Genomic DNA, 22,372 nt, shown 5'->3' with positions numbered 1-22,372 from the left:
CAGTTAATTTAAAACATTTCCTTTGAAGCTTCCTCTTTAATCTATGGATCGTTTAGAAGTCTGTTGCTCAGTTTCCAAGTGTTTGTGGAGATTTACCTGTTGTCTTTCTGTCATTGGTTTCTGGTTTGATTCCACTCTGGTCACAGAACAAGCACACTTTGTTTTTGTCTTTTGTTTTTAATTTTAATTTTTATTTATTTTTGGGAGAGAGAGAGATCGGGAGGGGCAGAGAGAGAGAATCTCAAACAGGCTCCACACTGTCAGCGCAGAGCCTGATGTGGGGCTCAAACTCACGAACCGTGAGATCATGACCTGAGCTGAAGATGTTTAACTGACTGAGCCACCCAGAACAAACACATTTTGTATGATTTTAGTTTCATTAAGTTTGTTGAGGTTTGTCTTGTGGCCTCAGGTACGGTCTGTGTAAGTGCTCCAAAGGCCCTTATTCTGATGTTGAGTGGAGTGTTTTATGTCAGACCCTGTTTGTTCATGGCATTGTTCAGTTTTTCTGTGTTCTTGCTGGAGAAGGTGGTTATTGACGTCCCTAATTATAATTGCTAATTTGCCGATTTCTCCTTCTAGCTCTGTCAGCTCTTGATTTATATATTTTGGTGCTGTCTTATGTGGTGCATACACATTTAGGAACATTTTGTTTTCCTGGTGGATTGACCTGGTTATCATTACGTAATAGCTCTTTTGTTTCTAGTAATTTTCCTTATTCTGGAATTTACTTTATCTGCTGTTAATATAGTCTTTCCTACTTGTTTTTTTTTTTCAATATATGAAATTTATTGTCAAATTGGTTCCCATACAACACCCAGTGCTCATCCCAAAAGGTGCCCTCCTCAATACCCATCACCCAACCTCCCCTCCCTCCCACCTCCCATCAACCCTCAGTTTGTTCTCAGTTTTTAAGAGTCTCTTATGCTTTGACTCTCTCCCACTCTAACCTCTTTTTTTTTTTTTTCCTTCCCCTCCCCCATGGGTTTCTGTTAAGTTTCTCAGGATCCACATAAGAGTGAAAACATATGGTATCTGTCTTTCTCTGTATGGCTTATTTCACTTAGCATCACACTCTCCAGTTCCATCCACGTTGCTACAAAGAGCCATATTTCATTCTTTCTCATTGCCACGTAGTACTCCATTGTGTATATAAACCACAATTTCTTTATCCATTCATCAGTTGATGGACATTTAGGCTCTTTCCATAATTTGGCTATTGCTGAGAGTGCTGCTATAAACATTGGGGTACAAGTGCCCCTATGCATCAGTACTCCTGTATCCCTTGGGTAAATTCCTAGTAGTGCTATTGCTGGGTCATAGGGTAGGTCTATTTTTAATTTTCTGAGGAACCTCCACACTGTTTTCCAGAGTGGCTGCACCAGTTTGCATTCCCACCAACAGTGCAAGAGGGTTCCCGTTTCTCCACATCCTCTCCAGCATCTATAGTCTCCTGATTGGTTCATTTTGGCCACTCTGACTGGAGTGAGGTGATATCTGAGTGTGGTTTTGATTTGTATTTCCCTGATAAGGAGCGATGTTGAGCATCTTTTCATGTGCCTGTTGGCCATCCGGATGTCTTCTTTAGAGAAGTGTCTATTCATGTTTTCTGCCCATTTCTTCACTGGGTTATTTGTTTTTCGGGTGTGGAGTTTGGTGAGCTCTTTATAGATTTTGGATACTAGCCCTTTGTCCGACCTACTTGTTTTTTATTAATGTCTAAAATGGTCTGTCTTTTCCATATTTTAAAACTTTCAGTCTGTTTATTCCATTGTATTTGAATGAGTTTCTCAATAGATAAGGTATTGTTGGATTGTTGGATGATTTTTTTAATGTTTATTTTGAGAGTGCGTGCACATGAGTGTGGGATGGGGGGGGTGGCAGAGAGTGAGAGACAGAGAATCCCAAACAGGCTCCATGGGGTCAGCATAGAGCCTGACGTGGGGCTTGATCCCACAAACTAGGAGATCATGACTTGAGCCGAAATCAAGAGTCAGACACTCAACTGACTGAGCCACCCAGGCACCCTGGATGCTGTTTTTTTAATCCATTCGGTCAATATATCTTAATTAGCGTTGAGACCATTTACATTTATGGTAAATGTTGATATGTCAGGACCTAAGTCTCTCATTTTGTTATTTTCTCTGTTTCTTGTTTCTCTATTACATTTTTCTTACCCCCTGATGGGTCACTTGCATAATTTTGAGGACCCGGTGTAGTTATCTCAGCAGCTACTCCAGGCTCTGCAGTGCATGCGGTGCTGAGGTTAGCTCCCGGCTGTCAGTGCTTGACTGCTTGTGACACGTAGGAGCCTTACTTCCCTTTAGTTCCCTTGCCTCTCCCTTCTTTTTAAGTATAATTGTTGTATGTTCTCTATTTGTCTGAGCACCAGATTAGTGTGTTTATTAACTTTGCTTCTGATCACATAGGATTTTTTTAATTCATCAGGGTTACCTATTTTATTTTTATCCATTCCGTTGTTCTTACTTGCTTTCTCAAGATTTCTTCTCTTATAATTTCCTTTCTGCAGGGGCTTTCTTTGCTCATTCTTCCTTTTTTAATTTTTTTTTTTAATGTTTATTTATTTTTGAGAGAGACAGACAGAGTGTGAGCAGGGCAGGGGCAGAGAGAAAGGGAGGCAGAATCCGGAGCAGGCTCTAGGCTCTGAGCTGTCAGCACAGAGCCCGACGCGGTGCTTGAACCCACAAACCTCGAGATCACGCCCTGAGTCAAAGTTGGACGCTTAATCAGCTGAGCCACCCAGGTGCCCCTACTCATTCTTGCATAGTTAGTCTGCTGCTGGTGACAAATTCTCATCATTTTTCTTCCTCCAAGAAAACGTTATCTTCCTTCCTTCCTGGAGGATATTCTCCAGGATATGGATTGTACGGGTGACAGTCCTTCTCTTCCAGCACTTGAAGGATGCACTGCTTCTCTCTGGCCTCTCACGGCTTCAGTGAGAAATTGGCTGCCATTTCTCTAAACACAAGTTACGGATAATTACTTATATGAGTGGTTTCTCTTTGTCTGATCTTAAGATTCGTTCTTTGTTTCTAGTTTTCAGAAACTGAGCTCCGGTGTGTCTTGGTGTCTTCATCAGTTCAGGCTGCTGTAACAACATCACAGACCAGGGCTTAAGCAACAGACTTTTATCTCTCGGTCTGAGATCAGGTGGTGGCAGGTTCGGTTCTTGACGAAAGCTCACTTTCAGACAGCCATCTTCTTGCCATGTCCTCACGTGGCAGGGGGAGCTCAGCACAGAGGGTCTCTGGTCTTTTCTGACGATGAGGGCAGTGACCCCACCACAGGGCCCCACCTTGGTGACCTCCCGGAGGCCCCTCCTCCTAACACCATCATGTTGGGGCTTCATATAGGGATTTGGGGGACACAAACGTTCAGTCCATGACAGTCTTTGGGCATATCCTGTTGGGAGTTGGCTCGACTTCTTGGGTCTGTAGGTTTATGTCTTCTGCCTACTTTAGGATTTTCAGCCATTGTTTCCTCAAATAGTGTTTCAGTCCCACGTGCTCCCTCCTGCTTGGACTCAAGGGATACAAACATTTGTTCTTTTGTTATTATCCCACGGGCCTCTGAGACTCCTTCTTCCTCTTCTTCTTCCTCTCCTTTTTTTTTTTTTTCTATTTTCTGTTTGTCAGACCAGGTAAATTGTGTTCATCCGTCCTCAAGTTCATGGATTCTCTCCTCTGTCTTTACTTTATTTAGCCCATCCAGCAAGATTTTTATTTTTGTTATTACAGTTGACCCTTGAACAATGCTGCTCTGAACTATGTGGGTCCACGGATATGTGGAGTTTTTTCAGGACAGTGCTGTAAATGTGTAAGAATACAGTATATAATTTATGTAACCTACACAGCATGTACTAATCGACTGTTTATGTCATCAGTCAGTCTTCTTGGGAAATCGAAAGTCGTATGCAGATCTTTACTGTGCAGGCAGCTGGTGCCCCAGACCCTGTGTTGTTCAAAGGTCAACTGTACATCGTTGTAGAATTTCCATTTGGTATGCCTTTTTATGACTTCTATTTCTTTGCTGAAATTTTCTGTTTTTTCATTTCTTTAAAAAGAGTTTTTAATTGCTGTTGAATCACGTTTTTGATAGCGCCTTAAAATCTTTGTCAGATAATTCTAATAATGATTCACCTTGACGTTGGAGTCTGTTGGTTTTGTATTTTTTAATATTTACTTTTTGCCAGAAGTTATATTAAGTTTCAGTAATCCGAAAATGATTAAGATGTCTTCTCTTCTGTCCGATAGCTCAGCCTGTTGGAAAATAGAGACAGCTTTTTAACTGGGATGCCCAGAGGGTTAGGCCCCGGAGCTCCCTCCAGCTCTGCCGCTTCCTGGTCTCACGGTCTCTGGGCTTCAGTTTTCTCCCTGATGGTGGGGGCGGTGCGGGGGTGCCTGGCTGGCTCAGTTGGCAGAGCGTGCGGCTCTTCATCTGAGGTTGTGGATTCGAACCCCACGTTAGCTGTAGGGATTACTTAAAAATGAAATCTTTAAAAAAAAAAAACGGGAATGGTATGGAAATAGTACCTGCTCGTGGACTGTGTGAGGGTTGCAGGAGAGAACCGTATGGAATGCCTGCTTAGGCTGCTACCTGGCGGGTGTGACTGTTAAGGTCAGTTTGTTGACAGGGTCCTCTTGTCCTTTTCCTCTGATTCAGGGTTTTTTAACTATCAGAAAAGTAACACGTCTAGTTACAGCCTATAAATAAGAGCCAGTTCCTAGTCCTTCTGGCTACAGATTTGCAAGATAAGTAACTGAACAAAATTTGTATAGCTGAAAGGAAGATTTACAACTTTAGCTGAAATCTTTTTTTTTTTTTAATGTTTATTTATTTTTGACATCAAGAGCACCAGTGGGGGAGGGGCAGAGAGGGAGACCAAGGATCCACATCACGGGCTCCGTGCCGACAGCAGGGAGCCTGACGCGGGGTTCCAAGTCACAAACCATGAGGTCATGATGTGAGCCAAATTCAGACACTAACCGACTGAGCCACCCAGGCACCCCAGCTGAAAATCATGTGCTTTCTATTTAAGAAGCATCCAATAAATTAGGACCTGTAGAGGTCACAATCTCCTTACCAAACAGGAAGCGGAACCACCACAAAGAGTGCAAGTGCTCAGAAAGGACAAATGGGACCCCTCATCGCATGAAACTTCCCTGCTGCTTACAAGTAAAATGGTCACCATAGGGCGTTGTCTCCTCAGAAAGCTTTAGGAACTTTTCTTCAGTGTTTTTCCCAATGAAAGTCCAGTACACATATGGGTCCCATTGACATTGTTCAAACTTAGTTGTGAAACATCATGTTCACCAAGAGTTTGACGGTGTGGAAAAGATGTTCTATGTTGTGTTAAGCTGTAAAACAGAGTCAGGTCATAGGACAGTGTTTCCTCAAAAGGGTTAAACAGAGTTGCTGTAAGACTCAGCTGTTCTGCTCCAGGGCATTGACCCAAGAGACATGAAGATGTCTGTCCACACAAAACCTGTGTCGGAGGTGATGAGAGCACACAGTGTTCATGTCCTTAGTGCCACAGATTATACACTTGAAAGTGGTTAAAGTGGTAATTTTATGAATAATTTACCACAGTGAAAAAAAAAACTTGCACATGAATGTTCATAGCGGCATTATTCGTAATCGCTAAAAAGTGGAAACAACTCAAATGTCCATTAGCTAATGAATGGATATAGTGTACTGGGACCACACAGCGGAATGTTGTATGGAGCCCTGACACAGGCCATGACAGGGTCAACCTTGAGGACATCACACTCGTGGAGGAAGCCGGACACACAGGCTCATGTTATGTGATTCCATTTATGTGAAATGTCCAGAATAGACAAATCCATAGACAGGAAGTCGGTCAGGGGCTGGTGGGGGAGCGGAAATAAGCACTGATGAGTGTACATCTGCTCTAAAATGGGTGGCGTTGGGTGCACCTCTGCAAGTGTACTCAGAACCACTGAGCTGTGTGCTTTAGAGGGGTGGATTGTATGGATGAGAATCCTGTTTCAGTAAAGCTGTTAGAAGCTATATACAGTATCACTTCAACTAAAGAAGAAAACGACTAAAAATATATCTATTCATGTATATAATGTACATATATATGTGTATATATATATATATATATATATATATACACACAGACACGTGTGAATAAGGGGTTAATAATGATTTTTCTCCTAGTAGAGTGATAGATTAGGATAATTTTATTGTCTACTATTGTATACTTTTCTCTATAATTTGGGAAAACCCCTTCTAATTTTGATTACCGGGAAAAATTTACAGTAAACAAACTAAAGAAATAAAATCCGGGATGATGTTAATACCAACGTTGGCTTTTTATTAAACTCGGTCAGAATCTATCTTTTCTAAAAGAAAGAATTAACTTATTCCTCTTGCCCCGACAAGTATTTCACAGTTAAGTAACAGAACACAGAGGCTATGATAATACTTTTTAAAAATAGTGATTTGAATTATTAACATCTTGCCAAGATCATGAAAATTCTAGAAGGTAGTATGGATGGATTTGTTTATAATATTGAAGACAGGGGCCCTCAGCTCTAAGCAGAGCAGAAATTCCAGAAGCCATAAAAGATAGGAGAAGTGATCAGTGTTACTGCATGGAAGTTTTGTACCGTGAGTGTGTAAATATGCCTGCGCACATGCACACGTCCCTGTGCTTGTAAACACACGTACGTGCACACCTATGCGTGCATGTGCTCTGGAACTTGTACCTGTGCACATGGTAAGCAGGCCAAAGACAAATGGGAAAAATATTTGTAAACATGTTAAAGCCAGTCAAGTTACTTATTTCCTAAAGATCTGCAAGTGAAAGTTGGAGGAACCCAGCTGTGTGGGCAGCTGGTGCAGAGATGAGGAAGTGCTCGCCCCGGCCTGGAGGAAAGGCAGAAGGCACCTGTACCTGTCACACCGCAGACCTGTGGGAGCAGGGTCCCCTCTGGGGTGCGATCGGGAGCAGCTTCTGCCTCAGCTGGGCTGCCACACACACATGTTCTTGGAGTGGCCCGTCCAGCACGTCAGAGCCTGTGGCAGCGGAGTGTCTGCCTGAGGAAGGGGTGGCGATGCCTGCTTCACAGGGCGAGGCTGGCACTCGCGTAAGAACTTTGCCCAAACCTGGTGGATGGAGAGATTGAGATGCAGAGCGGTGTCATCTTCACCGTGGGCATGAATAGGAAGTGTGTGCGGGTGCACAGATGTCCCTGGGGCCAGGTTGTCTTCACAGAGATCTGGGCTGTCCATGGCTTCCACTTTTCATGTGGACCTTTGTCAGCTGTCTGCACCTTCCCTTCCTTATGGCGTATTTGGTTTGCAGTGGGGGGGGGGGGGGGGGGCGTGACGCCCTGGGCAGGGGGTGGCAGGGGGTCTGTGTGGTGGCTGGGAGCGCGGGCCCCAGAGCCAGGTGCCAGCACGTGGCCTGGAGCCACAGCTTCACCTCTGCTCCACGTTCTCATCTGCGGATGGGATGCTTCCCGCACTTGTCAGGAGAAACGCACCGAGACTGGAAGTTGTGTGTGCAGCCGAGTGCGGCCCAGTGCTCTGGGCATGGAGGAGAGCAGGGTGTTTGGGGAGGACAGTGCTGAATACATGAGTGGTCACCCAGAAGGTGTCTAATCAGATAAATGCACGCACAGGGTGGGAGTGGGGTGAGGAGCAGCGAGCAGCAGGTGGCCACGCCAGGTTGGCAGGGCCTCTGGGTCGCAGACCTTGAGGCCCAAACGTGAAGGACGCCATGAGGGACGTGGAAATGTGCCTTCAGGGAGCGGAGGCTGGTAGAGGTGGCTCTGTGGGTGAGGGACGGGGGAGGCTGCGGCCGGGCGGAGGAACCTGGACTCATTGTCGTTCTGGCTTCTGTGGTGCATTAGAGACCAGTTAGGAGGCCGGTGGAGCCATGCGGGGAGGCGGTGGCACCCAGGAAAGGGGTGACAGGCACAGGCCAGGCTCCGGATGACTGTGCTAATGTGTGAGCGAGCTGTTAGTTCCCTGGGGTGGGAAGACCGGGCGGGAACTGAGGTACACCCAGCCTGCTTTGTTCAGCGCCCCGGGCACGTGCCTGTCCCTGCCTGGTGACCCCACGTGGAGCCCTCTACCACAACTGCCCTTCGAGCCCAGCTTGTTCTGAAGCCCCCATGGAACCACTCGTGTGACTTGACATCCATGTCCACTGTTGCCTGACTGCGGTGATGAGTCCTCTGCCAGTAATCAGATCTGTATTCTCCCATCGAGAACTTTTAAGCCAGAATTTTGGACTAAATTGTTTCCTTAATGTGATGGAGAACTAAGTTTCTAAAGACTAAACTGAAATAAGTAAAAAGTACATACAAACAGTGCCTTTCTTCTGAAAGTCTTCTGGCTGGGATCTTAAGAATACATTCTGAGATGTAAACAGTGTATTCTAAAAAGAGTTTAGGGGCGCCTGGGTGGCTCAGTTGGTTAAGCATCCAACTTCGACTTCGGCTCAGGTCATGATCTCGCGGTCTGTGGGTTCGAGCCCTGCGTCAGGCTCTGTGCTGACAGCTCAGAGCCTGGAGCCTGCTTCAGATTCTGTGTCTCCCTCTCTCTCTGGCCCTCCCCTGTTCATGCTCTGTCTCTCTCTGTCTCAAAAATAAATAAACGTTAAAAAAAAAAAATTAAAAAAAAAATAAAAAGAGTTTAGCACAGAATCCTGTTCTCCATTAGACATGAAATGTGGTCACGTCCGATAGACATGAAATGCGGAGTTCTGGCTTGGGTGACAGACTGTTTTGCCGCAGGTCACTGGAGTTCTGTGGCCATTGCTGAGCTGCGGGGTGATGATTGCCTCATGAATTTCAAGGGGGTCAGCTTAGATCCTGGCGAGGAATGTTATTATCAGCCACTGAGTGAGATGTATAAGCTGTAGTCGTTATAACCTATGTGTAAGGTGTATTGCTTTAAAGTATCCATTGCAGAACAACAGTTTCCATATTTGATTCAAATAACTTAATTTGAACCAAGTTATTTAGAACTAATGTGATTTTTAGGTTTTATTTTAGTATCTGTAAAAATGTATGTGATTTGGGAAACTTATTTTGTAACATGTCAAAGATCAAGTTGAAAGCCCATTTTGTTGGGTTTCAGGGAAATGTGGAGGTGAAATAATGTCCCTTTTTTCTTTCCTTCTCTCCTAGCATTGTCATGGAGACTCTGCGGATACTGGCTTTGGTGGGTCAGATTCTTTTCTCGCTGGCCGCGGCTTTTCTCCTGTGTCTCGTTATAAAGACTTACCTCATTGGACCGTATTATCGAAAACTGCATATGGAGAGCAAAGGGAACAAAGAGATCCTTATCGTAGGAATCTCTGCTTTCATCTTTTTAATGTTAACGGTAATCCTCAAAATGCCTGTTATTTACATAGTCTGACCTGTAATCTGTTCATTGAGAGCTTATGATCCGTCAGTTCTTTATCTTGTCACTTCAGTGGTAGTTAAAATAATTCGAAACGCATGGCATTTTTATTTTATGCACGGTTACTACACTGCCCATGAATTCATACCCAGTAGACTAAACCCGTTCACTCTCAGCCTCTTGAGCCCTTTGCTGAAACGGTACCTCAAGCGTCGCACACAGGCAAGTCTGGGTGGCCTTGAAAACCACGTAGTCTCCAGCGTCACCAATGTTACGTGGTCTTAAACTTAAAAACAGCTTTGTACCTGAAACCATAATAACAGTTTAAGACAATTTTTACTTCTATTTGGTGACAACAAAGCCGGTCAGCAGTATAACTTCTTTCGCCACAATGTGAGAAGTTGAAGATGAAAATCAAAGGTTCGTTTTGGAAGCAGCCTTCTCCTTTAAAGGATGTGCTTCTGAGGGATGGGGGGGGTATGCTGTTAGACCCCCACAGACAGCTGTGCTGCTCACCACGTGCCCCTGAGGAGGGAAGGCGGGTTCACACAGAAGCTCCCACGTGAGTGTTCCTAGTAGCCAAACGCCACCCAGATGTACTTCAGCAGGTGCCTCCTTCTGCCGGCCTCGGTCCGTCCACACCAGGGAAGGCCACCCAGGTTGGAAACGATTGTACGTGAGTCTCCAGAGAGTTCTGCTCTGCTGAGCAAGAAAAGCCAGTTCCAGAGGTTGCATACTGTGTATTTCCATTTGTGTGACATTTACGATGAAAAATTTCAGAAATGGAGGGAAGGTTGCCAGATGCCAGGTGTTAAGGGGTGGGGGTGGGGGGGAGGGTCCTTGTGACAGAAGGTTGTGTGTGTCTTCACTGTGTTGTGTCTGTATGCTGGCCGTGATCTCGTGCTCTGATGTAGCAAGATGCTGCCACTGGGGGAGCTGAGCAAGGGTACATGAGGTCTCTGTGGTTCTTAGAACTGCAAGGGGTCAGCTCTTACCTCAAAACCGGAAAGGCACAGAAGCTACTTCTTGTGTAGGATTTAACTACTGACTAGTGTTTTGTAATCTTGGGAGACTAGGATTTGCTTCTGCTCAACGCTGCCCATGTGTGTGACTTATTTAATTTTTTTACATCGCTTTCTCCATTCTGGACTATTTTTCTCTTTAAAAATGACATCCAGCAAAATTCTTCTCTGGATGACTTCCATGTTGTCTTCCCAGTGGCTACACAAGTTAAAATAGTTCTCTGTTTGTTCTGTTTTCTTTCTTTGACACTGTTTCCTGAGCAGCAGCTGGGACCACCCGGCATGCTAGGTGCTGGCATCCTGCACGACAGAGAGTCTAACAGCTCAGGCTCCGCTGTTGCAGTGCGTTAACCCCCCCCCCCCCCCCCAACGGGTGAGCTCTGTTGTAGGCATGCACTAGCCTCCGGGTGAGCTCTGTTTTTTTTTTTTTTAATTTTTTTTTTTTTTTTTCCGAGCTCTGTTTTTAACATAGGTTTGTTTGTTTATTTAAAATGTTTTTATTTATTTTTGAGAGAGAGAGAGGGAGACACAGAATCCAAAGCGGGCTCTGGGCTCTGAGCTGTCAGCACAGAGCCCAACGTGGGGCTCGGACCGACAAATGGTGAGATCATGACCTGAGCCAATGTCAGATGCTTAACTGACTGAGCTGCCCAGGCGCCCCAGCCATTCTAACCCTTTTGAAGTGTACAATTCCGTGGTTTTCAGCATATTCACAGCACTATGCAACCATCACCACTGTCCAATTCCAGAACATTTCTGCCCCCCCCCCCCCAAATCCACATCTCCGAATCTTGCCTGCCCTCCCCCATCCCATAGTAACCACTAACCTGCTTCCTGTTCCCATGGATCTGCCAGGGTGCCGGCCCCTCTGATGTGGCATGACCTAAAGGGTTTGTCTGTGCTGGGGTGCGTTTCAGGATTTTGCTCCTCTCCTGGCTGAAATCCCATGTCACAGAGATCTCAGTAATATCTGCCAGCCTGTAACTTGCCCTTTGATTATCTCAGCGGCATTTTTTGATGAATGGAAGTTCTTCCTTTTAATGTACTCGCTAGTTTCAAATTTTGTGCAGATAGCACTTTTTATATCCTGTGTAGATCTTTGCCTCCCCCGGTCCAGAGGCGCCCGTGTTGCTCTCCACTTCCTACTCTGCTCTTCTCACCAGATCTGCGTCCATCTGGAGGCATGTGGACAAGGGTCCGTGTTGCCATTACGTGTTTCCACATCACATGGCGGTACAGGGTCACCTCGTCAGAAGCCACAAGCGTGAGCATGTGTGTATGTGTGTTTGTGTGAGTGTGCATGCATGGGTGTATGAGCACAAGTGAGTGCATGAATGTGAGCATGTGTACCCGAGTGTGTGCGTGGGCGTGTGCACTAGTTTGCATATGAGTGCACGAATGTGAGCTTGTGCACGTGAGTGGGCAAGTGTTAGTACAAGTATGCATGTGAGTGCATGGGCACGAGTGTGAGTGCATGTCTGCATGCGTGAGTGTCGTGCGAGTGTACATGTGGGTGCATGAGCATGAGTGTGCATGAGTGTGTGAATGTTAGCATGCATGTGTGCATGTGCAAAAGTGTGTGGATGTTAGCACAAATGTGAGTGTAAGCAAAAGCACATGAGTGCGTGTGTGAGTGCATGAGTGTGCCTGTGAGTGTCTGAGTCCCCACTCTCACCTTTGCTGCCCGCCTGCTCTTACCGATAGTGCTGTCCCCGGCAGCCTTCTCCAGATTGTCCGGCTGCGTTCGTGTGTCCAGCACCCATGCGAGTTTTTGGATCGGGCTTGTCAGTTTGCACCCGCGGCTGCAGGGACTCTGGGCCCTTCGAGGGAGAGCTCGCGCGTTGGCGGCTGCGAGCCGCTGGCCTGTGGGCATGTGCTGTGCACGTCTCAGCCCTCGTGCGTGCTTCACAGCAGAGCTTTGTGGTGTGACAGTCGTGTGTTCTCCTGGGGGACTTGTCCCCATTGCTGGGTGTGGTTGGTACTATTGTGAACCATGTTTCTTTGACGGTTCTTTCTGTTGGCTGCTCTCTTCTGTGTGTGGTTTTACTTTCTCAGAGTGAAAAACGTCTACCTCTTTCCGGTTGTTTTGTGTCACTAACACCTGAAGCTTTGCGTTTAACAGAACTGTCATTACAAGCCTGAGTGCTAGCTCGGACCGCGTCCGGCTGGCACGGATGCGCTGGCACTTCCCTCTGGGGCCCTGTGTTCTCAGGGCCTCCCTCCCTCACTGGAGTGTCCTTCTCTAAGTGCTTTCAGTTAGTTGGAGACGGGAAGAGTTTTTACATTAACACATGACTTACTGCCATAGTTGGGCTGTTCATTGAGTCCAGGTAAAGAAAATCTATCACAAATATTTAAAATAAATTTTAAAAACTATTGTTGTTCAAAAATTTGAATGATTGTTTCAAATATTTAAATTTTTTTCTCCCTGAATGGTGGGTTCAACTAATGTTAGCTTCCTTGTGTGCATCTCGGCTCATCCCCACAGAGGCCCTTCTGGAGACGTGGAGATGGGCCTTCGCTGTGATAGTACAGCTGCCTTTGGGCATGAACCTGCCCTGAGCGGAGCTGTCGCTGGCGCACTGGAGAGTGATGTGCGGACCTTCCCTTCCGCCTAGGTCACAGAGCTGTTGGATGTGTCCATGGAGCTGGGCTGCTTCCTGGCCGGAGCGCTTATCTCTTCCCAGGGCCACATGGTCACCGAGGAGATCGTGTCTTACATCGAGCCCATCCGTGATTTCCTGGTTATCATTTTCTTCGCCTCCATAGGTAACCTTCCTTGTTTACGTCAGGATGTTTGCAGGGTGTTAGACACCCGCATGGGACTTCTGCAACCTGTTTATGTACATATTTCTATTTATGCAGCAAGAAGTTGCCATAAAAATTGGGGTCTGCGGAGAAATCTTATTAAAAAGAGGGAAAGTTTGCACTTGGGGACATTGATTTGTTGACTGGCCGCCATGGTCTGGGGGCGCTCAAATGCCCTCGGGGGAGGGTGAACCCCACGTTGACTCCACGGGAAAGGCACAGGTGCCCAGCAGGTTAGTGAACTTAAAGGCAACACCCAAATGAGACATTTGGGAAGAAAGGTTACTGTTGATACCAAAACCTCGAACTGCCGTGTCGCAGTGTGCTGCTCTGGAAATGCCCCTTGGTCGAGGAGTGTCTCCATCGGGCACGTCCAGCACAGCACTGCCTTCTGCCCAGAAAGCTCTAGCACTGCATCTATACCCACACCGGCTCCGTGCGACCCCAGCAAGGCTGAGCGCGTCAAGAAGCACATCACAAAGTCTGCAGGGAAACTGAGAGTGGAGCACAGAGAGCGGGGGCCACACGTCACTGCATAGCTGCTTTAGTGACAGTGCCCTCGCTGTTCCGAGAGAGGGCCCACTCGGCCTCCTTTCCTGTCCACCCCCCCCCCGCCCCGGCCATCTGTCCTGTGTCTGGTCTGTCTGTCCCTGTCCCTGTTTCTCTGTGTTTCTGTCCCTCTTGCCCACCCCCTTCACCGCAGCCCCTTCTAGTGCCAGGCGGGCTCCGCTGTGCTGAGTGCTGAGTGATTACCTCCACCCATCGTTCCCCCAGAGGAGTGCTCGTGAGGTCGACAGGCACGAGCTCCCCTGATCAAGTTCCAGGCCACATTGTCCCGGGAGGACCCATCTCGCTGACACACGTGTCACTTGTGTCCTGCCTGCAGGGCTCTGTGCAGTGTGTCCTGGCTAGAAATGAAAATCCCGCAGGCGTGTTATCTAATAGACAAGCTTGCTCTACCCTTCCTCAGGTTAGGGCTCTTGACCTGCTGAGGACTGAGCTATCGAACCAGGCGACAGCCGCACGTGTTTTGCCTTGGTTCTTCACACCCAGTGTTGTCAAGGGGGTTCAGGCGACTGTCCTGCCCCCGAGAGGCCTGTGCACACGCAGGACCTTGCTTTTCCACTGCTCAGGACCGTCTGTCTGTCTCAGGCTCTAAGCAACACAGAAGTGGACCGCTTGAGACTATGTCTTTCCTTTTCTGCATTTTTGTACCTCAGTGATGTTCACGTGGACTAGGTCCCTGACCCCCTGCCCTATGGCAGGCCCTGCGGAGTCATGAGACCCCGTGGAGGGCCTGCCGGCTGCAGTCAGTCCCGGGCAGGGGGAGCGACCCTGGGATCCCAGCAGCACCAGCAGGAGCGCCGAGGGCCCCGTCCCAGCTCTGAGAAGAGGCCGTGTGTGAGCAGTGTGAGCAGAGAGGGGCGGCTTGGGTCCCAGCGTGAAGGAGGGCCCCCCGGCCTGGGTGCAGAGGTGGCATCCAGCACGGGCGCCCTGGAGGGGCAAGACCTCCGGCCGGAGACCCCAGGGGCGGAGACCGGCCTCTTCTCAGCAGTGTGGGTGCCCACCCTCGCAGGACAGGAAGGCCCTAGGCCCATGCACGGCCAGCAGGCGGGCAGGCTGTTAGCCTCTGTGTCCTCCTATGGAGCCTGCTCCTCACCCCCATCCGTCAGGCACCCAAATCACGCGTCCCTGAAATACTGCTGCACCCATTCCTTTGTATTAACGAGGCATTGGAGCCGTGACTCAGGCTGCCAAAATGGATGCCAGTGTCTGTGCGGCCTGAGGGAGCCTCTTTATGGCCTGCAGACAGCTGCCTGCTTGCTGGGTCCCCATGTGGCCTTCCCTGGTGTGCAGTGTGCTTGGGGACAGAGACAGAAGCGGAGACCAAGATGGAAAGACAGAGGAATGGAGGCCGGCGGGGACTCCCGTGTCCTCCTCTTCTTCCCAGCACAGTCCTGCTGGGTCAGGCGTCCGCCCTGTGACCTCACGTCATCCCCTGTACCCCCTGGATGCCGTCTCTGGGCACGCTCATGTGAGGTTATAGCCTCAGCATGTGAATTGGGGGTGGCTCGGCTGTTCAAGCTCCAGAGGCAGAGTCAAGTAGGGCCGGTGAGCCTGCGTGGCCACCATGCCGTCCTGCACGACCACCTCAACGGCTAATTCCCAGGCCCTTCTCGCTTTACAAACGAAGCCAGTGACCTGAGTTTTCTTGTTACACACTTTTCAGCAAGGATTTCATTCTCTCCTTGGGTCCCCCTCCCTGGGATGCAGAGAGGAATTCAGAAGTGGGTACTGCCTGTTCCTCATTCTTGGAGGTGCCCTGGAGGCCATGGGCACATGTGGGGTGTGATGGCTCACGTGCGAGTTGACCACGTGCCACGTTCTCATTCATCCCCCAAGTGCACATCTGCAGATAGAGGCCGGGAGGCGTGTGATGGGTGTGCAGAGCCTGTCCCGCTGTGCCATCCCAGGGACACCCTCAGCACTTGGTGGAAACGCAAATGATGAGTGGCCGTAAGCAGAAAAGCTACAGGACGACTGGTGTGCCCTCTTGTCACCAGTGCACACGGCAGTTGTGCCAACGTGGATTGGGTCTCTGTCCCTGAGCATTGTGTGGTCCTGTGATGATCCGTGTCTCCACCCTCAGAGTAGAACACCTCTGCTGTCTGGTTTGTGTGCCTGGGCTGGATGCTCCCGGTGCAGCCGGGGCCCGCAGGGTCCGCGGCGCTGCACCATGTGCCTGGCATGGGACCCCACTTATCCTCGGGAGAGGGGAGGCCCCTGAGCTTTGAGGCAGGGCAGGGACACAACCACGTCCTGGGGGCGGGGGATGCAGGTGAGCAGGGACCACCGCTCCCTGGTCACATCCATGTGACGGGCTTGGTCAGGTGTGTTCCTCTGCGTTGTGGGCTTGTTTCCATCGGGGGTGTGTGGGTGGCAGCGTGGCGAGTATGAGGAACACAGGTACAGCCAGAGGTGGTCTTGGACTCACGGCGTAGGAGGGCTGGGGGTCGAGGACTCGGGAGACAGCTCGGTAGGAGAGAGGCCAGGTGTCCCCTAGGCAGTCGTCGGGGCTCGGGGAGCACTGTGGGTCTGGGAGGTGGAGGCTGGGCAGAGCCAGGAAGTGGGGGAGGAGGCTGGGGCTCCAGGCAGGTGCTCGACAGCAGTCCCCAGCACTGTGCTAGGGGCGGCCTGGGCGGGTGCTGCTGAATTTGGAGAAAGAGGAAACCGTTCTCAGAGCAAATGGGTCCTTATATCTGTATCTCTGAGTAAAACAAGTAGACACATGAAAGGGCCACATGTGTCATGACATGGGGTCCATGCGCTCGTGAGGAGAAGGCCCAGTCAGCCCTGAGTTCCTCAGGGATGGGGGGCCGGGTACACACCGGTCCTGCCCGGCCGCTGAGTAAAGAAGGGCCCACCAGCACCCGTCCCTCGTCTCGGTACTGCAGGCACTGACGACAGCAGAAGGAACATGTACGGCAGGGCAGGCGGCGGCCATGTGGCCAGGATTCCTCTCCTGTGGCTTCCCCCCCACCACCCCCAGTTTCTAGGCCCCGGGGGTGTCTGCATCTTGGACAAAACGTTTTCACAGAGGAAAGCAGACTTCGCGGCTGCTTGCTGTCACTTTTTGCCGAGTCCTGGGAGAGAAGTCTGGTAGAGGGAGGCACTGGCGCCCCGGCCGCTTTCCCCACGGTGAACGCTGGCATAAGCCATAAACACAGGGTGCCGCAGGGTCGCGCTCACAGGTGCCCTCGTCCGTGGAGAGGACATGAGGAAGCCTGAGGGTCGTGGGCTCCGCTGAGGATGGGCCGTGTAGTCCTCCGAGAATGACCGTGTCCCTCCTTCCCTGCACAGGCCTCCACGTGTTCCCCACTTTTGTGGCGTACGAGCTCACTGTCCTGATGGTCCTCACGCTGTCAGTGGTGATCATGAAGGTACTGATTCTTCTTTGTGGTAAAATTTCTGTCATGTTGGTTGTATGTGACCCTGAGTCTGCAAAGCGCATCACGGCCACTTACCCGGAGCCCCTCCCCTCGCCCAGCAGTCTGTGGACTGGGTGAGTTAGGACCAGGCCGTCGGGTTTGTTTTCCTACACCTGTCTCAGAACTGGGCATATTGGGAATTGGGAGTCACAAAAGCTGGACCAGGAGAAGGCACTCTGGGCGGCCCGTCTCCACAGGACCCTTGCTCCTGGCCTTTTCTCCTGCATGAGTCCAAAGACCCACAGGCCAGTGAGTAGCACGTACACATGTACATCTTGTCGTTCGTGTGTTTGGAAAGTATCGTTGTGTTTGTACTCACTGAGTGGGCTATCAGGAGAAGACAGGACTCAGGAACACCAGGTGGGAGAGACACACAGGGCAGGGAGTGCGGGACGGGGCTCAGAGCCCCCCGCCTGTGCCAGCCCCTTGCAGACCACAGTTCCCTCACAACCACAGATGATTGAGTTGTGTTAGCATTTATTTCAGGGTCCGATTACCTGTTCAGTAGCTGCCTGGCTCTGTGGATGATAAAAGTTGATTTCACATATTTCTACTGGAAGGAGTCAGAATCCCTGCTGGGCCTCCAGCCCCAGCTGCTCCCCCCTAGCTTTGCTTACAAGAGAGAGACCATGGTCTCATTGGAAAGTAAAATTCTTTCTTGAATGCTGCTGACTGGTGTGGGGGGAAAGCCTAGTTAGCTGCCCGTGAACCCCTACCCTTGATTGCGCATTTTTCAGCCTGGTCTCATTTCAGACACTCTGTGTTCATTGGGTGCCTCTGCACATGTCCCCTCGGTGTCAGGAGGGCCCCCCTCTGTTTTCTGCGTGGCAGTCAGTAATGCGGATGCTCTTGCAGTTTGCCCTGGCCGCCCTGGTCTTGTCTGTCCTCCTGCCGAAGAGCAGCCAGTACATCAAGTGGATTGTGGCTGCGGGGCTGGCACAGGTCAGCGAGTTCTCTTTTGTCCTGGGGAGCAGAGCACGCAGAGCTGGGATCATTTCTCGGGAGGTGAGTCCGCACACACCCTCTGTGCGTGTTTAGGGTGCCCCGTCCTTCACACCCCCCACGCTGGCATTTGAGCACCTTCCCTGCAGCTGCCTGCAGCTGGCATGAGTCTGGGGGGGTCTGCCTCTGGGCGGCTGCGGAGGTGGGGTCCTGCTGCCTCTCACACAGGTGTGCAGGTTTGGGGTCAAAGTCTCCAGAACTGTCAGCATGCCCTCTGCAGCAGAGACTGTGAAGTCTCTGTCATATCTCTGGCAAAAAGAAGAAAACTAAATCTTAAAGCGCCATCGCCAGTTTGCGTATTAGCAATGGCCTTGGTGCACGGCTATCAGCCAGGCTGACGGCCGTATCCTTCCTGATGCACGCGTGAGGGGTGTCACCGCATCTTGGGTTTCACTCAGAAACCATGTAAAAGGCACAACTGGAACGTTGTTTTGTGAAGGTACCCTGTTGGTTTAGGGGTTTTTCTTGCAAAGTACATGGCAGCATTTGCCCACTTGTAAAAGGGAGTGAGAGTCGCTGTCAGAAGTGCTTCTGATGAGGTCCCTCCTCCCCCTACCACAGTTTTAAGTGCATGCAGCCCTGGGCCTTCTGCGCAGCTCCTGAAGGTGAGCCCCCCACTTCCCATTGGCCTTCTTCGCCTCTCTCTGGTCCGTTCATCCTGGGCCTGGCTCTCTTGTGTGCCCTGTGCTGGCTGTGCACACGCCTGTGTGCGTAAGTTCCTGTGCACACCCACCTGATCCTGTGCGCTTTCCTTGCTTTCTGTCCAGTTTTGTCATGTGCTCTTTTCAAACTGGCCGTGAATTAGAACTTGAGGAGTATCATCTGATGACCCGTGCTTGTCACTTTAAATTTGGCAAGCAGGACGTTTGTGTTTGGCTGTGGTCTGTGGGTGGTGGCCCCCCACCCCAGGGGTAAATAGGCCACGGTCTGTTGTCTGCCACGGCAGGAGTTAGTGTCCTTCAGGACAGGGCCAGGTGACCAATTCAGTGTTAGCCCCAAGTGGTCTGAGGACAGGTGACGTGCTAACTAGGAACATTTCACAACTAAAGTAGAGAGTCGCTGTTTGAGTAAAAGCCGGGTGGATGTTACAGGAACTTTGTTGTTGATGCAGGGATAAATGTCGGGTGACAGCATAGAGGGAGCCTGGACCCCCTGCTCTGAACGGGTGGCTCTCTGAGAGATAGCCTGTGTGCTGTGGCCAGAAGACCACACACCTTTCACACACTCGCAGCCATGGGGACCAGCTCACATCTGTAGTTCTCAGCTTAGAAACACTGTGGTTTGTACACATACAAGTTCATGAATGGTAGTTCCTACTTAAACTTGATTTGACCCTTTACCCTTCTGCATCCGTTTTCATTTTGCCCTTTCTGATGCCTGTGCGAGCACGTGTGAACATGTGGGTCTGTCGTTGAAGCCAGGACAGGAGTCTGCCTCCTGCCCTCAGTCTGCTGCCCCCCTTAACAGCGAGCACCCCTCCCTGGGGAATCCTGTTGCCAGTAAGCCTCGCCTCACCACGTGACACCCCCAGTATTCGCTTCTGCACACCTGCTCCCTAAATTGGGCCGAATGAATGTGGAAGTTCCTCTTAGTACCTGTGACCTGCTAGTAAACTCTCAGGATTAAAGTTGTCTCCTTATGTCTGTGAGTGTGAGGAAGACAGGATGAGTCTAGATACTGACACCGCTGTGGAAGAATGAACTCTGCACAGGCTCTGTCCGAGACCTGTCCTGAGGCTGCGTGCTCCCCGTGAGAGCCTCCAGGGGGTCAGCCCGAGGGTGACCCAGTGTGCACCATGATGCATCATCTCAGGGCACCTCACATCCAAATCTACCTGTGCCTGTGGCCATACAGGGTGTGCAGGTGCACCTTGGTCCTGAGTGTGACCACGCCAGCCTTACCTGTTGCAAATGTACTTCCTAGTCTTGAGTGTGACAGTCTTACTTGTTGCAGGTGTACCTCCTAATCCTGAGTGTGACCACCCTCAGTCTTTTACTGGCCCCAGTTCTGTGGAAAGCCGCAATCACAAGGTGCGTGCCTCGGCCAGAGAGACGGTCAAGTCTTTGAGGCACCAAGAGGGTACACAGCTTCAGGAGCTGACCCCCGTGTGGAACCGGACACTTGGGACACGTCTAGGACCGCACGTCCCTGTGAGCCCCTTGCCTCGGGGACAGAGCGCTCCATTGGAGGGGGCTTCCTGTCTGCCCAGTGTGACAACTATTACTGCTATGGTTTCGAGACTTCCAGACTAATTTGTTACATTCAGTTGATCATGCACAGTATATAATACACGCTGCACCTTACGGATCACCGTGACTCTTCTGCCTGGATGTGCCTTTTTTCCTGAAGTTAATGTTAACTTTCTATTGTCAATTCATCAGTTCATGATTTTTTGGTAAAAAAAAAAAATCAGAAGGGTTTTTATTTATTTAGCTTTTGTGTCATAATCTGTTGGTCATTATTCATGATTAAACATTTCTGTGATGTGCAATTTTAATTCTAGCAGTGAGTTTGGAAAGTAAGTTTAATCCTTACTGCCTGTGTTTTCTAAAATGACAAATACCTTCTAAATGTCTATTTGTTTTTATTACAATAATTTTAAATAAAACACTCATGTCATTTTTTAAATTAGGTATATCATTCTTTTAAAATAATTGTTTTGAAAAAAACATTTGTTTTGAATCACAAGAATATGCATGCTTTAATAAAGATTATTTATGATCAGAGTAATTAATTGAAATTTATTGGAATTTTTTTAGATTTCTGTGTTAGATTAATCTTTGCCAATTCTTAAAAATTTGGATGATTTGTATTTTGCCACATTATTCTCTAAGAGACCAAATTAATACAGTGCTATTTGCAAAACCTAAGTTGTACCTTTGAATTTTAAAGTGTATTTGGTGATTGTATGCCCCGTTTCAGGAAACCCATGGCTGAAGACCTGATTCTTACAGATCTCCCTGAGGGGAGCTCAGAGTGGAGTGTTCCTAGAACTGTTGGCTTTAAGAGCCTCACAATTCGACCAAAACCCTTGGAGTACAGGGACAGACCCCTTAGGTACAATTCTGTGTCACAGGTACAATTATGGAGTGCGGTGACATAAATTCAAACACTTGAAGGTGAAGTGAAGTGTATCTAGTCGGAAGTGAGTCAGTGGAGAAATGACGTAAACATCTGCCTTGAAAACAGCATTGGTTTTATTTATTTCTGTGTTGTAGTAGGTGAGTGCCACTCCCTCCGGACCACTGGTGTGGACACAGCACAGCAGGCTCATCTGACGGTCTGTGAGGCTTTATCTCACCTGTCCACGTGCCTCTGGCCCAGCAATCTGGAATCCACCAAGGGCCGGTCTCTGGGGTGCGTTTTATTCCATTTGATATCTCCAGCACCCAAGAGCAGAGCCAGGAGCTCACCACATCTTGTTGACAGTTTGGCCCCAGAACGTGGCATGTGGCGCTAATGTCACAGCATGAGAATGGCTCATAAAGATGCCAAGAGGACATGCCTCCTGAAGACCTCTGCCTGCAGGACACTCTCCTTGGAGGGTCCCAGACCCCCTCCCTCCCCCCACCGGATTGGGTCCCATGCTCACTCTCCCTTCCTCATCCGGACTTGCAGGGCACAGAGCTGTTGGTCTTCACACGCACCCCTTGGCCTTCACACACACCCCTGCAGACCGCCTGTGTGCGTGGGCGTGGCTAGAAAGTGTGGGGCAAGTCCTGCCGTAGAGCTCTGTAGAGCCACAAAGAACGAAAGCCACCAGCTGAAAGCAAGTGCCTCATTGGGTCCCCTGCATGCTCACCTGGGTGGTCAGCGGGCACACCCTGAGCGGTAGCCCGACACTGCTGACCCCCTGTGTTCCAACCTGCTGGCACCCGGAGGCCTTCCTCCCCGTGGGCCTGAGCGCCGCCCCCTAAACCTCCGTGACAGGGCGAGGTAGACCCCTCCCTCGGTCCACAGGGCCCAGAGCCGCACACGAAGAAATCCTCTCAGCCTGAAGGAACCCACGGGATGGCGTGCAGCACTGGCACCGGCACTGTGTCCCCTCGCGGAGGAAGGTGAAGACAGCGCACCTCTCCTGGGAGGTGAGTGGGGAGAGGAGCTTGCATTGATTTGCTCACACGACAGACACAGGCGAGCCTTCGT

At 49.7% G+C, this 22,372-nt stretch overlaps 1 protein-coding gene across 7 annotated transcripts in view; it reads left to right on the top strand.

Annotated features, from left to right (window-relative positions):
- The window catches only part of SLC9D1 (solute carrier family 9 member D1), a 50,801-nt gene extending 30,259 nt beyond the window's left edge, over nt 1–20,542 (top strand). For 4 of the 7 annotated variants that reach the window (XM_086707927.1, XM_086707920.1, XM_086707922.1 and 1 more), the window contains 5 exons: nt 9,189–9,384; nt 13,046–13,196; nt 17,097–17,176; nt 17,978–18,229; nt 20,180–20,542. In XM_086707927.1, the coding sequence (XP_086564053.1) occupies nt 9,189–9,384; nt 13,046–13,196; nt 17,097–17,176; nt 17,978–18,229; nt 20,180–20,293 (793 nt within the window). In that variant the 3' untranslated portion in view covers nt 20,294–20,542. The remainder of the gene's footprint in view (nt 1–9,188; nt 9,385–13,045; nt 13,197–17,096; nt 17,177–17,977; nt 18,230–20,179) is intronic. The other 3 variants (XM_086707936.1, XM_025924181.2, XM_086707950.1) reach the window with 2 other exon arrangements.
- The last annotated feature ends 1,830 nt before the right edge of the window (nt 20,543–22,372 follow it).

The sequence above is a fragment of the Puma concolor genome, chromosome A1 (assembly GCF_028749965.1).
Source record: "Puma concolor isolate L17-30 chromosome A1, mPumCon1.1.hap2, whole genome shotgun sequence".
Classification (NCBI taxonomy): Eukaryota; Metazoa; Chordata; class Mammalia; order Carnivora; family Felidae; genus Puma; species Puma concolor.
The sequence above is the reverse complement of the archived record's forward strand: the minus strand, read 5'-3'. Positions and strand labels throughout refer to the sequence as shown.